A 17,481-nucleotide genomic window follows, 5' to 3' on the forward strand; every position below is an offset into this window, starting at 1 on the left:
GCGATACAAGACAAATGAGCGCATGGCTTACGTCAATGTCAACAACGATATAAATCAACTCACATAGGTAGTAGCATATACATTTTTTATTACAGGCAGGCGTAGATTATAATATGATGCGTAAAATGCCGACGACGAGGACGCGTCGATGTCGGCAGTAGTCGGCGGCACAAGGACATCGCGGATCGAGGCGGACTCGTCCTCTGTCGCGCGCAGGTAGCAGAAGACGCCCGTCAAGCCGCATGCCCATTGTTTATAGCTGCTAATTATTATGCTCGTGGAGGCTCGCCATCCGCGCATCGCAAAAACTAACTACCTCGAATCAGTGCCATGCCATCTACCTGGAATTTTTGTCTGCCATAATCAGTAAAAATACAAAAGCTAACAATCTTACAGATCAGGAGAATAACAAAAATTATACTAAAAGTGAAAATATCTAAAAAGCCATTAATCATAGTATCGCACTCAATTTGAGCACCGTTAACGTGATGAAAACGTCGAGTGTACGGGGCGGGGCATGGCCGTTGCAACAACGGTAGCACCCGACAGCGGCCGAACGCCGTCGCCGAGTGTTGGCCGAGACGAGACGAGAGGAGACGACGGCGATGTACGAACCAGCGCGGGGTGTGGGGGGCGCGGGGGTGCGCCACTTATCGCGGCGAGTTGGCAACGTCGCGCGGGGTGGGAGCGCCCCGCGCCGCAACCTCTCACCGTCCGTCTCCGAACGAACGACCGGCTCGGCGCGCCAGCCAGTTTACCTTTGGCGGTCGAATGCGCGGTCGTTCGACGCCAGTGACGCTTTCATCGAAACTCGTGCAACACGTCTACGATGTTTCGGTGATCGGTTAAATTTTCACAAGTGAATGAAAAGTTATTTTATTTTTTCCTGCATCAAAACCTGGAAATTAAGTACAGGAAAGGATCTCTTTACCCTGGATTTGGATTTATTTATGTGAACTGTGACATTGGATTTTGTGAGGATTGATAAGTGCAGTGAATTTTACCCAAAGGATTGCATTTTGTGTGAATAAACAAACATTGGATTGGAACATAACATTGGAGTGTGCTGCAAGAAATTACAGTGACTGTGATTTTTTCAAAAGTAATTAATAGTGAATTATTTATTTTTACAAAATAAGTGAATTAATGAATTAATACATATAAATGCTATAAAAGGCTATGGAATCGTTCAAAGTCGTAAAAGAAACTCAGCTGGTCTATTTGGATCACGACGTCGCACTTTCGCACGAAGCATTTATCGAGATCTAAGAGATCATTTTGAGATTGAAGATATAATAATAATGTGTTTACAAAAGCTACAAATCGAAATTTAAAAAAAAAAATACATCTGCCTAATGAGTAATGAAACTTGCAAAATTCAGTATTTTTATGAAAAAAAAACACAGTGTTATTTGGTTAATTACGAAGATCCCACGATGAATGTTTCGTTCGATTGTTGACGTCCGTAATTTGAAAAGCCTGAAGTGAAGGCGAGCGTTCCCACGATAAGAATGGGCCTTCACGCACTGACATAACGACAGATGAGGAGTAAAAAAAATGTGTTGATGATTCTACAGCGGAGTCCTCGGTGTTTCAGGGGGTGCTAGCGACCGCCAGGACGGCGAACACAGGCGCGACCAGCGGCTACGCAGGCTCCACAGTCTACGCGGGAGCGAACGCTCCCCAAACTTGGAAAAACACCCCCATTCAAGGGACTCAAGGATACCGTGTCAGTGCTAATAGGTGAGTCCAGTGAAGCAAGATGATCGTGTGAAAATTTGTTTTGAAATGTGAATTCTAAAATCTGTCAATGATACTACTAATGACATTGATTATTTCTTTCGTTGCTTAACTAATATGCTTGCTATGGTTTATGCTTTTTTTGCTTTCGGCTTTCTGTTTACGCTTTTTCTTGCATGCCGCACTTTTATTTTGATCCTGTCTGTAATTATACTGTAACTGATAGGCACCTACTATTAATTGTCTAAATTTGTTCTCTACTGTTTCTTAAATGGCATTATATTTATTTTACAATGAACCCTTTGATTCTTTTAGTACGCAATCACACTGTGCGGAAGTGGTCTCTGAAAGTTTTGTTTACGTCTGAAAATAGCTACCTTTACATCATGACTTTATTTCTTAATACATAGGTATGAGGTTCCTCGATTACAGATAAAAATTAGGCAACAATTTTACACCATTTAAGTATTCCTGTGTAGTTATCGCGGTATTTTATTGTTTGGTTTTGTTATCTTATCAGTGGAACCGCTAGTAACAATGACTAAAACTATTTTCCAAACGCTGCGAAAGTACAAAATATTAAACTGAAAAATAAGCAAAGAACAAGTATAATGTGTGACATTGCCGACTGCGCATCGCTGCAATTATAAATAAAATGAGTGCTCTTCCATCCATTCACACGCACAAACGCGATCTAAACACTCACACAAGCGCAGACACTCACACCAGCAAGCATGCACTCACACCGGCGCACCGCACCCACACACACAACAACACATACATGGCTGATGTTGGGAATGCACGCGGTGACTGCAGCAAAGAAATAAAAACAAACAAAATTGTTAACCAATAGCTCGCTATTTAATGACTCTCAAGCAACACTGAACCAATTAATCCCATTAGCGAATCGAACAGTTTTGCTCAAAACGTTGGATGCTCTACCAAAATCATTCACGATTCACGAAAATGAAGCAGGTGCTAATTCAAACTTGCAACGGCTCTGTTTTGTAGTCACCTTTACAACGACATATTGTTGATGGCTGCCTCAATGCAAGCATGGCTAAGTTAATAATGAAACGAGGGCTGGCTGCAAGTACCTGGATTGTGCGTGAACAGGAAGTTCACCTCAGTTCAAGGGTACAGACAAGAAACTTATTGATTGTTTAAAGAATATCTACTTACACGTACACACCTAAAATATTATGTGATTATTGAAGTGTTATTACTTAAATTAGAGGTTTAGCATATTTATTAAATAATTCACAATTGTTTAATTCAAAATATACTTCATTACCTACACTCGATTCGGAAAATATAGAGACGTAGATTAAATCGAGTACTTAAACCAATTTAATAAACAATCCTTTAATTGAAATTGTTCCGTCTTCACTAAACAAATTATCACCGGAAAAAAACAAGCGTTGTTATAAAGGCCATATTGACGTGACCGGGCCCACTTACCCCCATCGAGGTGGCAAGACCCACCCTTCGCATTGTGGCGTATTTACCCCGGAACATTCGGCCTCCATTTGTAACCCTCGGAATCCGCTTCTTGTGTCATGATTCATTTTGCCCTGCTCGTGCTCACCCGCTTAATTAACGAAAGTCCCTCAATGTTATTGATAAAGATGAAGTTAAATTTTATTAAAGTAAATTCTTATTGTTTACAAGAAATTGTTTCATTAAACCGCACTAATGGATCAATACTCTTAAGCTGATTGAGAATATTAACAAGAAAAATATTTGGTACTAGTTATAAATTGAACAAACGATTACCTGTTCAATTAAACAAATATATCAACCACATCACGTTCCTTGTCACTGTTTACGTAATTTCATCGATCCTATAGGATCAATACATGTAATTCAAGCAGTGTGCGCGCAAGCCACAATGTGAAGTGTCGGTTAAATGGGGTGACCAACTGTCGACAAACTTGAGCGAACAGAGGGGAGGGCCACGCCATGCTTCACGCTACCGCCTGATAGTAATCTATACCAAACTCACAATTACATCAACACTTAAACATCCATAAACGAGACATCCTCATATAACTTAATTGTGATGCACCAAGTAGAACAAACCATGATGATTCGCAACCATTTAGCAGCAATTCGATTCAGAACGCCACTATCGCGACTGCCAATTAACCAGGAATCCGACACGTCTGCGCTACAATCTAAAATTAACTGCAGCTATGTATCAAAATACCAGCACGTTACTCACACATCTCTCAATACTCTGCCAAACACCTTCCAGCAGACTCTCAGAATAGCAACTAACTCGTTTAATATTGATTTATGTATTTCGGATTTTCTACGTACTGTGTCTCTACATCGATGTTTTCACTGCGATTATTAGCATTTCGTCTCATCGAAATAATATTTATTTATTTAATCCTGTATTGCAAAAATATAACTAGGATAAAAGTGTACTAACGGTGGGCTTAATGCTACAAGCATTTCCTACCAGCCAACCTACCGGAGATACAGAAAAACATAGAATAGTGTAAGCAAGATCTTTGCAACCTAAGATGCTTCATATTCCAAGAATCGAATCAAAAGAAATACCGGAGACCACCGTATGCATTGAAGATCCCAAATATTTTGAACAGGCTGTAAGTGATTATTCGGATGTGGTACGTCTCTTACAAAAAGTGCATCCAGGATACCGAATACACAGATTTTTTGTCATCTACAACCTTGTACGAGTCTCAGTCGGTAAAAGGAAAAAAAGGCCCAAACAAAATTACAAAAAGGAGCCCAGGTCGAGCAAAGTTTACCTAAAGAGACCCTTGTAAATCATCCGGATCGTCAATGAATAGAGTGAAGAAGTGAGAGCGTTGTTGACTTGTGTTTATTGGTTGTAGATTTTGACTGTACAACACTACTTAATAATTATGCCACTTAAAAACCCGTGATCATATAATTAAGGACAGTAATAATAAAAAAAAACGCATACAAAATATAGATGAGGAAATCAGAAAGCTAGAAACAGAAAAAAAATATTAATTTCAATTAGCCAGTAGCAACATTTGCATTCGACAAATGTTTTACTTGTGTGTGTAAACTGCCACGTATTGTACCTACACATAAATGTAGTAGTTATTCATTAAAATTATATCATAATGGCAACACAAAACCCCAATATTGTTCGATCACTAACACAGAGACGCTTTGCAACAATAGGCGGGCGATGCGAGTGTTTGTCGTGCATTTGTCGAATGAGAATATTAGGAAGGGCAACGGGAAGGCCCGGGAATTCGGCCCAAAAGCGGTTCACATGAATCGCGGTCCCACTCCGCCGTCGTACAAAAAATCAAACATATCCCGAGAGAAACACAGGGGTAACAACGCGTCGCTCTACCGTCCATATTGATTTTTTTCTCTCATTGTTCGTAAAATAATAAAATCTCCGCTCGTATGAAAAAAAACGTATAACTAGTAGTATTTGGGTTGAATATTGAGTTAGAGTTTATTTATAATCGACGCGTTAACGTGTGGAATGTTCGACGTTGCAAGGCCATTTGTAATAGAAACTAGCTCGTATCGTGAAATAATGTTAATGGTCTGATTTCTCATTTTAGAATTTTATCCTAAGTTCCAATCAATACAGTTTTAATACTAAATCAGCTAACCCGATCTCATAACTCAATTAGTACTAACTAATTGAGTTAAATGATGGTTAAAGAATAAATTGAAACTGCCCCTCCCTAAACGAAAGGAGTCTCAATTATCCTTTATAGATAGTCGTTAGTCACATGTTTCTTGATACTTACGTGTGTGTGTTTGTTTTGTTCGCAGCGGCTATGGCTGCAACACTGGTACGGGCGGGATGAGCGGCGGCGGCGACAACTCGCAGTTCGGCGCCACCGCCGCCATGGTCGCCGCCGCTACCTCGGCCGCGATGCAGGACTCGCAACCTTTCTCGCAGGTAACTAATACCCCACAATCCCACGCCAAAAAATGTAGCATCCGATAACAAAATACGTATGCAAAGAGCTCATAAAATCGCCAAATTCACCCATCTCTTTCTCACTTCACAGATGCAAAACAACATGAGCATGGGCAACCCCCAGTACAGTGCGATGAATGGTTACGGCCAACAACGTAGCCATAATCCGTCCATGGGCAGCATGGGCATGGGGGGCAACGCCGGCATGAACGGCATGACCGGAATGGGCCAAATGAATAATGGCGGAATGAACGGCATGAATCCCATGTCCCAAATGGCTAACATGGGCATGCACGGGAACATGATGCCGTCGCAAATGGGGCCCGGTCAGATGGGCAATGGTGCGAAGATGAACTCTGGATACCAGAGGCGGCACGCGCCATATCCTTCCGGTAATATGCTGATGGGGACGCGGAAGCCGCAGTATATGGGAGGCCAGCCTGGCTTTGGGCCTCAGCAATACCCTGCGGGCTACGGGGGTCGGCCAGGCTTTCAAGGCCAGTACCCTCCTCAGCAACCACTTGGGCCGTCAAGTAACTTTGCGCCTACGATGGCTAGAGGAGGCATGCGGCAAGCGACGCCACCATATTCTAACCAGGGGCAGTATTTTAATGGGGGAGTGCCGAACCAATTCCCCCAGCATTCAACGGGTAACGGGCAGTATGCGGGTCAATATAGTCAGCAGTTTGCTCAAGAAGTGGCGATGAGGACGAATATGAGCTATCAGCACAGTCCTGTTCCCGGAAACCCGACGCCGCCTCTGACGCCCGCTAGCAGTATGCCGCCTTATATCAGCCCAAACGCTGACGTGAAACCCCACTTTAATGAACTCAAACCACCGATGAACATGCAAAGTAAGAGTGAGCATTGTTTTTTTTATATTATTACTTAATATTGTTTTTTAATTGGCCAATAACTAATATCTGATATTTTTCTTTCAGATGATGAGCTTCGGTTAACATTCCCTGTAAGAGATGGTATTATTTTACCGCCATTTAGATTAGAACACAATTTAGCTGTAAGCAACCACGTATTCCAATTGAAACCTACGGTTCACTCCACGTTAATATGGAGGTAAGTATTTTTCATTAAGAGTGAAAAAATATATCTACTACTGAAATATACTTATCAATAATTATCTTACTTGAAGTATTTTACTAACTATATCTCATTTTCTTTAAAGGTCGGACCTAGAGTTGCAACTGAAATGCTTCCACCACGAGGATAGGTTGATGAACACCAATTGGCCGGCGAGCGTTCAAGTGTCAGTCAACGCTACTCCATTAGTCATAGACAGAGGCGAGAACAAAACAGCCCACAAACCGTTGTACCTGAAGGAAGTGTGCCAGCCTGGCAGAAACACCATACAGATCACCGTGTCTGCATGCTGCTGCGTAAGTACCTATACATTCCATATTTCATACGCAGTTACTGCATTATCAAAATAAATGAAGCGTGGATAAATTCGTCTGCCACTTGTTACGATTATGACTTAACAACAATTTAACATTCTCCAATTTTGTTTCAGTCACATTTATTCGTATTACAATTAGTCCACCGGCCGAGTGTCCGAAGTGTCCTGCAAGGGTTACTACGGAAGAGATTACTAACAGCAGATCATTGCATCGCGAAAATCAAGATGAATTTCAACCAGACATCGAACAACGGCAATAATGGGAACCCTAACAATGATAGGGACAGTGTGGAGCAAACAGCGCTAAAAGTGTCTCTAAAATGTCCGATAACCTTCAAGAAAATCACGCTCCCCGCGCGTGGTCATGAGTGCAAGCACATACAGTGTTTCGACCTGGAATCGTATCTGCAACTGAACTGCGAGCGGGGGTCATGGCGATGTCCGGTGTGCAAGTGAGTACCTGCATTACATTACCTTAATTCCTCTTTTCCTGTTTGTTGTAGCGTGGCCTTAAGTACCTACGTTGAATTTATTATGAACCAGAAGAAAAAGGAAAATAATATGCAACGTATGCAGCTTACTTGAACACGACCTACTTTGAATAACTCTTTATGAATAATTATATTCTTCGTTTCCAGTAAACCGGCTCAACTTGAAGGTTTAGAAGTAGATCAGTACATGTGGGGTATCCTCAGTACACTAAACACGTCTGATGTCGATGAGGTTACCATCGACTGTGGAGCAAACTGGAAAGCAGTGAAGATCACCAACACATCAGGCATTAAGGTAAGATAAAACATCTCAAAAAAGTCTTTCTTTGTTAATAGGACCATGACTGGCGATCCCTTTCACCAATGTGAAAATTACAACATTTATTTCTCTTGTGTTTTCCACCGACATAATTAAGAATATCATACAATATTATTTCCTTAATTAACATGAAAACTATGACATTACAGCAAGAAGAAGACAGCAGCGATGGTATTGGTAAAAGAAGCAAAGCCCACTCACCGGGTTCAATGAACATGCCTACAATGAACAACTGGGACCAAGCACTATCACCATACCTGCCTCCTGACATGAACACCATCGCCAGTGGCTCAATGATCAACCCCTACAACCAGAGTGCTCAGAACCGAAACGCTAATTCAAACCAGAATTACGACTTCGGGATGAACAACGGGCCGGGAAGCAATGAGTTTGCAGGAAACGGTCCACTGTCGCATTTGAACGATAGCGTCAATTCTCTGGATCCCCTAAATGCGATGGAGAAGAGTTTGAACGATCAGGTAAGAATCTAATTTTAGTTTTCAGAAAATATAGGTACATTAAATAAGACCAAAAAAATCTTAAATTCCGAAAATATAGTCAGTAATATGCCACACCTTAATTTTTTATAGACCTTTAAAGAATCACCAGAAAAAAAAAACTTTAATCCATTTACCATTTCGTCTTCAGATGCCTCACACGCCGCACACGCCACATACGCCTGGCTCGGCCCACACGCCGGGCGGCGGCGGCGGCGCCCACACCCCGGGCTCCGCGCACACACCTGGCCCTCCGTCGGTAGACCATCACACCCTCACCGATGTGGACATCCCCTCGGATCTCAACTTCGACCCTGCGGCTGTCATCGACGGCGAGGGCACTGATAATCTCAATGTAAGTTTCCACTTTTTGCAGTTTTAGATAGCTTAATTTTGTTAATGATTGGATGCAAATAAAGTAACAAAGAGTGTGACCCCCATTACATAAATTCTCCCATTTGTTTGCCAACAATTTACTTACAAAGGCATATCTCCAGTTGTTGCCAGAAACGAACGTGGATCCATTAGAGTTGTTGTCGTACCTGGACACGCCAGCCCTGGGCGAGCTGCTGGCGACGCCGCCGTCGTCGTCTTCATCAGCCGGCAGTCACCCCGCGCCCGGACGCGCCCCCTCCTCAGATGATCTGCTAGCGTTGTTCGAGTGACGCAACACACCGGACGACTTGTTCAAACTACTCTCGTAGGCCGCCATTGTGATACTAGATTTTAGTTCCTTCTCCACCGACGGCAATTTCGGACGCGTCAACCCCTTTCAAAGCCTAAACGCAATGTTACAACGAATTTGACCAATTATTTATTTTAGCTTCTTTTGCGAAGTTTAGATAGAAAATCCCGACTCTAAGTTCGATTTGCTTGTAAGGTTGCTGCGTTCGTGATTGTCGAGCATTTACTGTCTAAACAATGATGCTGGGGAAATATTTTAGTGTTTAGGTATTTTATGTGAGGCGACGATCGTGTTGGCCATAGATATCGCCGTTTGTGCATGTATAGTTCCTCGCAAGGCTCACGGTGAGCTCGTTATATTCTAAACTATAGTATAAGATACACCATAAAATAATTTTATTGAAAGTCTTATTCAATTCTTAATGTAATGGAGTAGAGTTTGTTTTAATTTGTGACTGTAATTGTAAATACATGTTCAGTTCAAGATGTGGAGTGTAAGCCAAGTTATTTTTACTTGTGCTTGTTGTTTTCCTACCTGAAAGTAGTGACGTGATTGTGTAAAGACGGTGTAAATATAGTGTAAGAGTTTTTCTGCATACGTCACGCTTAGATGCATTATGAATCTTATAGTTCCTAAAGCAAGCGAGCGAACTATAATGTTCAATGCCGTTTACTGTATTCCTTGACGTTTACGCATATTTCTGCATTTTTACTTGATAAGATAGTAGATTTTGTGAGTATAGCTGTTTTACTCGCTTATTGGGTGATATACTATAAAATGAGTTTAAATTGAAATAAATGGTAACGAATGAGTTACAAATGTTTATTATTCTAAATGAGAGTGCAAAAATGGACTCTGTTAAATTATTTTGCGTTAACTATGTGGACAGAAGGATGATAGAAATATATTATAATTTCTTTAAATATTAATAAACTGTATTATTTGTACATACGAATTTAGTTAAGAATATAATAATAATATTATCTAGTTCTATCTATATAGGTGAACATGGCAGATACTTATATGATGGCCAGTTTAGTATATAGTTACTAAATTAAAAAGAGTTCTACACATGGTTTTACATGTACATACAAAATTATCACGTAGGTATATCGATCGATCAAAGACAAGATTTGTGTCTCTCAAATATTTATAAAGTAAAAATGTTCTGAATAAGATACAACTATTATTCAAGACATATTTCTAAACTTTGGTCGAGTCGAAATGCTAACCAACAAACTAGTGAAATTTTGCTTTACTCTTTGCTCATCTGAAACAAAATAATTTATTTCTCGTTAAAATATTTCAGCAATAATATTCAGACATTAAAAATCATGTGATATACGCAATAATTGATGTGTCCCCTTCGATTTGTTACTTGACTGTATCCCTTTAATGAATTTTCTCGTACATATTTTAACTAACTTAGTTAGAACAATGTCTTTTCATATTTCTTAATCTGTATTAAAATAGATTATTTATTATTAAGATGAGCATGGAAGAGCATACAGACCTGTTTCACATATTTTCAAATGTTTGGTGTCAATTTCTGGTCTTTCTTTAGTTTATACCAGACCTTGTTTAAATATTGAATATTTTAATCTACGCGAACCTCACCACCGATTTTTCTCATCACCGATAACATTAAACTCTCGTTGGCACTAAATATATTTGGTTATGAATGCAATAAATAAAAACTTCCACCACCTTTAAAGTAACGTACAATTACCATTTTTTATCCGTTGAATTATCCGTAGCCACGAAACGAGGCATCCCTTATCAAGTCAATAGAATAAATTTAATATTATATCTATCCACCGTTTTCAATTTCCATAATCATGTAACTAACATATTGGATTTTATCGTACAAACAAATTAAAGACCAGAAAATTGACCAGGAAGTTCTCTAAATGGAATTAAGTTCCCATATTTTTTATTTTTTTTTCGACAGAAATCATAATCTTCTCATTACATCTTGTAGAGGTTTATTTTGTGACGTTAAAAAAAATAGTTATATGTAAAAATCAATCTTGATACTTTCAGAAACTTGTGTACAAAAGAATAATGGTGTTACGCGCCTCTCCTTCACGCTTTAGGTACATATTGACGCCTCTTTATCTTTAGTGATAGAAGATTTCAGAAAACTACATAAACTAGTAAAAAGGCATTATATCAATAAAAAGAAACATGTTCATTTTGACTACCGTCTTTCCAAATGAATATGGTCACAGCTTTTCATTACCTGATAATTATATACTTTAAGGGACCTCTAATTCCAATTAGCTAGTTCTTTTACTGTAGTGAATATTTTACTATTGGTTGGATCATCAGTAGGCTTTTGTGAGACCAAATAGCACTGTTTTTACACATTTACCCATTTTAGATAATTTGAAATTGAAATTAATTTGTATAAAAATGTTTAAAAATTGAATTATAGTTAGCATATCACACAAAATATCAAAATCTTAACTGCGTGATCCAACCAAATAAGTGATTACTATGATTAATATAATTATATAAAATTTTGTTGACTAAATTAAATATTGAACTGCTCACAAGGGTAGCAAATTTTTAGGTCTTGTACAAAAGTAAAAAAAAACAAGCATTTGGAAATAAGTGAAATATTAATAATATTGTAAGTAAAATAATAATGATTCCATGACTTGTTCAATCATGTGACACCAAACTGTAAAGTAGCATAATTATCAATTTTATGTAAAAAAATTAGCAATCCGTTTGACCCCCCAGAACCACTGAAATTAATTTTGAAATGTATAAAATGAAAAAAAAAACGTAACATTTTTATGTTATTGAAAATAAAATGAATCTAAAAATTATAAATAATAGGTTTTTTATTTCATAACAGATAGGTACCCTAAATACTAAATACATATAAAATCATTGTTACAACTATGTAACTGAAGTAAGTATAAATTGATACTAATAGAGATTCCAAGAACGCGACGTAAAAGAAAAACCTTAGGTACATAGTTATATTTAATTGAACAGCTCTCTATACCCATTAATTAATCTAGTAGCACAATAGGTAGGTACACCACGAGTGGTGATATGCAGATAGTTAATTAATATTAAATATAAAAATAGTTGGTAAGTCATAATTATTGGTATACCTAGATTACCTACGTAACTATCAGAAATCAAGTTTCTTAAGACTAAGCACCAAGATATAAATAGAGCGACGACCTGAATGACCTGTCATCTGAAGAAACGAACCAGTCTAACAAGTTTCAAGTAAATTTTAGTGTCAAAATTTTACCCCACGGCACTGAACCAATTTACCAAGAAGTCCTTTTGAGAAGTCTACCAAGGCTTAGAATCATCTAGGGCATATTATGTGTAGACGCCAAAGTCCAGTTATTTTTGTACCAAAATAAAACCAAAGGATTGCAGTGTGGTACTTAAGCTTCAAGCTTTGTATGCGTGTCAAGTGATCAGTGTTACCATGGTAGAGAAATACATTTTACCCATTTAAACATTATTATAAAAAATATACTTAATATTTTTTTAGTAAGTGACCTACCGACTAACTGATATGAAAATAATTTTGACAAGGACTAATTTACAAAGATCTTAGTCAAGATCTTCATCCTTTTCACCGATGAAGTGGCAGGCGATAGGCACGATGACGCTCCGCTCGTGAATGTCACCGCTCGTGAATATCACTGGGTGCTCTGAAACGCTGCTGCTGGGGATCCAAACTCCGGTTAAGTTTGACCTAAAGCGCCCCTTGTTATGATTTATGATGTCCATGGAGCTACTATTAGCACCCATAACTGGTCACACTGGATCCTCGGGTCGCCCGATTGACGCCTTCAGAGACATTGCGTATCTGATTTGTTGCGCCTGATCAAAAGGTGGCTTTACTGGATGTTGCGGTCGGTGACCACATACATACATTTGGATCCGGCACGAAGGACCATCAATTGAAGTTAAATGTTTATTTGTAAGGGTTATCAAATGTATACGAATTGTAGTTACCTCTACAATACGGTTAAGACTAACTTCTATCGAAGAAAAAGTTACGATGGGACTGTCATGTTCATGTGTGATCAAAGTCTCTAAATAAAATAAAGATTTTAAAAAAACTTCTATCGATATCTATTCTATCAGATTAAACAACCACGAAATTTGTATTTTAATTTAATGTCGTTCGAATGATATGTAGCAGAAGCTGATTTTATAAAATAACACGTGACACTGCTATGCCAAAAAATTGCAATAATAATTATAGTCATAATAAGTTAATGTTAACAAACACTCTCCCTTCTCCTGCTTCTATAAGACAAAAGAGTTTTGTCTCAACTTCTTTTCAAAGTGAACAGGTAAACCTTCATTCATCAAAGGAAGGTTGATGAAGCTGGCAAGCCTTAACTCACACAACACAGGCTTTTCATACGCACACAAACGTGAACACCAAGAGCACACACTACCTATATCGTCTGTAGATAGACAGTCAAATACTTGTCGGGTCTTGGGCAGGTAGCGCGCCTTGTCTTACCGGTCGAACGAGACAAAACGAATCGAACGAATTTGAAAAACGAACTTTATACTCTTCTAAATTAAAAAGACGCAAGATTTAGCAACGGCCAGTGTTAAGTGCGGGTGGCATTCGCCTACATACAGGTATGACGTACCTATAGATATAGCTTACTACAACTTCTCCATAAGTGCATAGCGGATATCTAGAACCAGATTTGAGGCTACGTTGCAGGCTGCTTTCCTGTTTACTTGTTTGTTTTGTGTGAACTGTGTGCTCTATACGTTACATTTGAACTCCAGCGCATTTGATGTAACCAAACACGACGGATCGTACAGGTATTTACACAATTCCATATTAAATTATGCAAAATTTGATAGCATTCAGGTGTTTTCTCGTTCTTTTACATTAAGTAGTTAACCTACCTGATTCTTAATTTATTGTAACATATAGATTAAGTATAATATAAAAAAAATCAAGTTTTATTTTGATTTGGAAAGTTTCTTTTATCAATTATGGATTAAAAAATTTACTCTTTCAATAGATTACGTTCCTATTTGCATCTTCACCATGCATCGCATCTGTAATTTTTTCAAAGTAAAATTTATTTTTAGAGATTTTAAATTTGTTTTTTTACATGTTGCAGAAGTAGACTTCTGCAATAGTCGTAGCTAGTCTAAACCTCGCTTATGGCATCAATCATGCATGGCTCGTATTAACAGAGTTGTTTTTCTAAGGAAATATGATGGAGATAATACTGATGATACTTACCTCATTTGCTATTACACTATAGGTGTCTGCAGGTAAGAATGCAAATCATATTTTAGAATTATTGGCGTTAGAGTAAAAATAGACTACCTTCGTAAAAATAACTGACATTATGGTTCTATGGTTATGGTATTCATAGCGTACTAGGTTGATTCCTGCACTTGATTAATGTTTTGTTTGTTTGTTTGTTTCAATGTAATTATTAAGTCATCATAAAAAACACAGTACAATTAACAATGACCCACAAAATCACTTTTTAACTGACTTTAAAGAAAGGAGAAGGTTTTGTCTAAATTCATCTGTATGTTATTTATTTGTTGTTTACTTCATTTGGACACCTATATTGTTGAGGAAATAAACATTTTTGTTATTGATAGTCAGAAAAAGTCCATCAGATATTGCAAAATTTTAATTTTTAAACCAACCAAAAATGAGAATTCAATATTATGTATAGGCACTTATTATATACCTATATTTTTAACTTATCTATCCACTTAATTGTGTCGATAACTCCAATGTATTATACCTACGCTACGCCATACTTCGCAATTACTAATTTTCTTGTCAGCTTTATTCGTGGTTTCACTTTTTAATTGTTCTCTAACAAGGCAGTTTCTCCAATGACTGATGAAGTGACCTTTTCAATAGTGTGCTCTACTTTTTAACTGACTTGAAAGAAAGGAGAAGGTTCTGTCTAAATTCATCTGTATGTTATTTAAGTATTTCTTGTTTATTTCAGCAAAATTTACTGATGGTGATTATGAGGTACTTTTTATATATGTACTTACATATAATTAAAACGGGTGCTTTTGCAGCCCATCTAAACCACATAGAGTTTAAGGTTATTGGCGCTAGACAGCAACCTGAGTTCTACTTTTCTTAAAAAACCAGTGCTATGCTATGTAGACCAATGAATATGAATTGGTCGATAATAAACGCATTCATAGCAACGTAGCATAGCACATCTATGGTAGAAACCATCCTTGTGGGTACATGGAATATTACCTATACAGGAAAATTATTGTCACCAAGCGGTATTTTGTAGGCAGTTCTCCTTATTAGCAAGTTCAGCGACACCATAACTTTGTTAGTCATACAAAATGTCTTTTAATCAGCAATTATTTATGTCTTTAAAATTATACCTTGTACGCGCGAATTTCCAATACTTGTAGAATAAAGTTGTTTAGGATGCCTCTGACTCAAAACAAGTGGCTGGTAGTAGCTGGATCATAGAGTGACAGAGTGTTGTGTTGCTGCTTGAGAGAGGCCAGCAGTAGACGATTACAGGCGATGGTAATTATGATGATAACGAAGATGAATAAATTTATCCTTAAATAGTTATTGTACAATATTGTATACAATGAATTAAATAATATAATACAATATTAATATTAATAATATTAAGTAAATGAAAAACAAATAAATGAAACCTCATACTCAGCGGAGATACTTTCTTTTACCCCTATGATATTTTCACAATTCACCATACCAATCGCAATTGTTCGCCTTGCTTTAATTACCCTGGTGCCACAGTCACTGGTAAGGCTAAACCGTGTTAAGGCTGCACATTCTCAGTATTAAATCAAATGAATAAAGATCGTGGTCAGTGTAGTCACGATTTTCTTTAACCTCATGCAGAAATGTGCTTCTGACTTGCATACTATGACCCGCGTCCATCAGACCAGACATGGTTAGTCTGTGAGTCATGGGGATTGAGAACCAATAGATTATTATCTTTAAAAGGTTCAATGGGTAATTAGTGGAAGAACTTTGTTGACGAATTTTGGTGATGCGTGATTGTTTTATAAATTATATTATTAAGTACGTATGTATATAGTTATAATTATAATTATGTAAGCTCAGCGGCAGAACTATGGCTATGTTTACCCTGGTCCCTAAAGGAAAATGAGGCGTATTATAAGTTTAACGAGTGTGCGTATATGTGCGTGCGTACCAGCTGTTTGTGGTATCTACCCTATTGTAGCTCCCAAACGGCTAAACCGATTTTTGTTTTGTTTTTTTAGGGTGATAGGTAATGTTAGTTGGTTTTGCCGTTCATTAGTTAGGTATAATATTGAATGTCGGGGGTTTTTGGTTAGGTTATTCCAATACCTATAAGTCATCAATGAATCATTACTTGACTAAATCTTATGGAAAGAGGGGAGATGTTAGTATTGGTTAATTCGGTATTTCTTTAAGGATTTAGCGAGACCACAAAGCTATATGACCCTGCGAAAAAATGATCGTAGAGATTACGGTGGATGAAGATATCAGATTGAAAAGAACATATTTTTCTATCAATATAACATCTCCCATGAGCGTGAACTCGCCGTTGAGTTTCTTACAGCACCGCCTAGCAGCCTAGCAGTACATAACATTACCCAACACTCTGGTTTAGGCAACAGCGCGCATTACGCATTCAGCTCCACGCTGATCGCAGGACGTTGCTCTCATCCACCCTTCCTTCGCCACTTAGGCTATGGAGACTGGTTTCTAGGTGCTAAAGGAAGCCGATCGGACTTTTACAATCATTGCTTGGACGGCTGGTGTATCCATAAATAATCTGCTGGTCACTGAGCCCGTAAGATACTTTGAAAGGTATAGAACTGTACCTTGGGTATAAATATTCTAGTCAATATAAATTTAATGTTTCCTACATTAAATTAATATTGACTAGAATATTTATTTCACAATCGACTAAAATAAGGCACAATGGTGAATGTACCAACTACCTAGTAACCTAAAAAGTCCAAAGTAAGTAAAAGTATAAGATATTGAACTATGGAAACATAAAAATATAGTTTTATTAAGTAATTATAGATTCACCATGACTTAAAAACTATGCTTACAAAATTATATTTAGTTAGAGAAAGTAAGACTAACCGATTGAAAGGTCATCAAATTTATACCTCCCTCAATTTGGTTTACTCTTCATTGACCAAAAAGCATCGCCAGTAAATAAAACTCACACAAAAATCATTCATTATATCAATTGAAATTGCCCAATAATTTGTCTTAGTCACCAAGTTTTTCGACCCAAATGGAGTTAATGAAATTTTAACGATTGTCGATTAAATACATTGAAATTGGAACCTCAACAATACGCGGAAGTAAATT

At 37.8% G+C, this 17,481-nt stretch overlaps 2 protein-coding genes across 4 annotated transcripts in view; both read left to right on the forward strand.

Moving 5' to 3' along the window:
• Positions 1 to 702: 702 nt before the first annotated feature.
• LOC105393439 (zinc finger MIZ domain-containing protein 1) lies at positions 703 to 11,942 on the forward strand. Of its 2 annotated transcripts, none has more exons than XM_038117547.2 (11): positions 703 to 1,102; positions 1,598 to 1,743; positions 5,542 to 5,671; positions 5,784 to 6,552; positions 6,634 to 6,766; positions 6,876 to 7,086; positions 7,221 to 7,558; positions 7,745 to 7,892; positions 8,066 to 8,395; positions 8,565 to 8,768; positions 8,911 to 11,942. In XM_038117547.2, the coding sequence occupies exons 3-11, from the start codon at positions 5,573 to 5,575 to the stop codon at positions 9,076 to 9,078; spliced, it is 2,400 nt and encodes a 799-aa protein (XP_037973475.1). In that variant the 5' UTR covers positions 703 to 1,102; positions 1,598 to 1,743; positions 5,542 to 5,572; the 3' UTR covers positions 9,079 to 11,942. The 2 variants fall into 2 exon arrangements, with proteins under 2 accessions (XP_037973475.1, XP_037973547.1); XM_038117619.2 differs by having other exon boundaries at positions 705 to 1,102; positions 5,784 to 6,546.
• Positions 11,943 to 13,572: 1,630 nt separating this feature from the next.
• LOC105392014 overlaps positions 13,573 to 17,481 on the forward strand; it is a 51,325-nt gene continuing 47,416 nt past the window's right edge. Inside the window, exon 1 of one of the 2 annotated variants that reach the window (XM_038117321.2) lies at positions 13,573 to 13,742. The gene's annotated coding sequence lies outside the window, so the exon portion shown is untranslated. Of the gene's footprint in view, positions 13,743 to 13,776; positions 13,935 to 17,481 lie in introns of those variants that run through there. The other variant, XM_038117418.2, reaches the window with a different exon arrangement.

This window comes from Plutella xylostella, chromosome 9 (genome assembly GCF_932276165.1).
Source record: "Plutella xylostella chromosome 9, ilPluXylo3.1, whole genome shotgun sequence".
NCBI classification, from domain to species: Eukaryota; Metazoa; Arthropoda; class Insecta; order Lepidoptera; family Plutellidae; genus Plutella; species Plutella xylostella.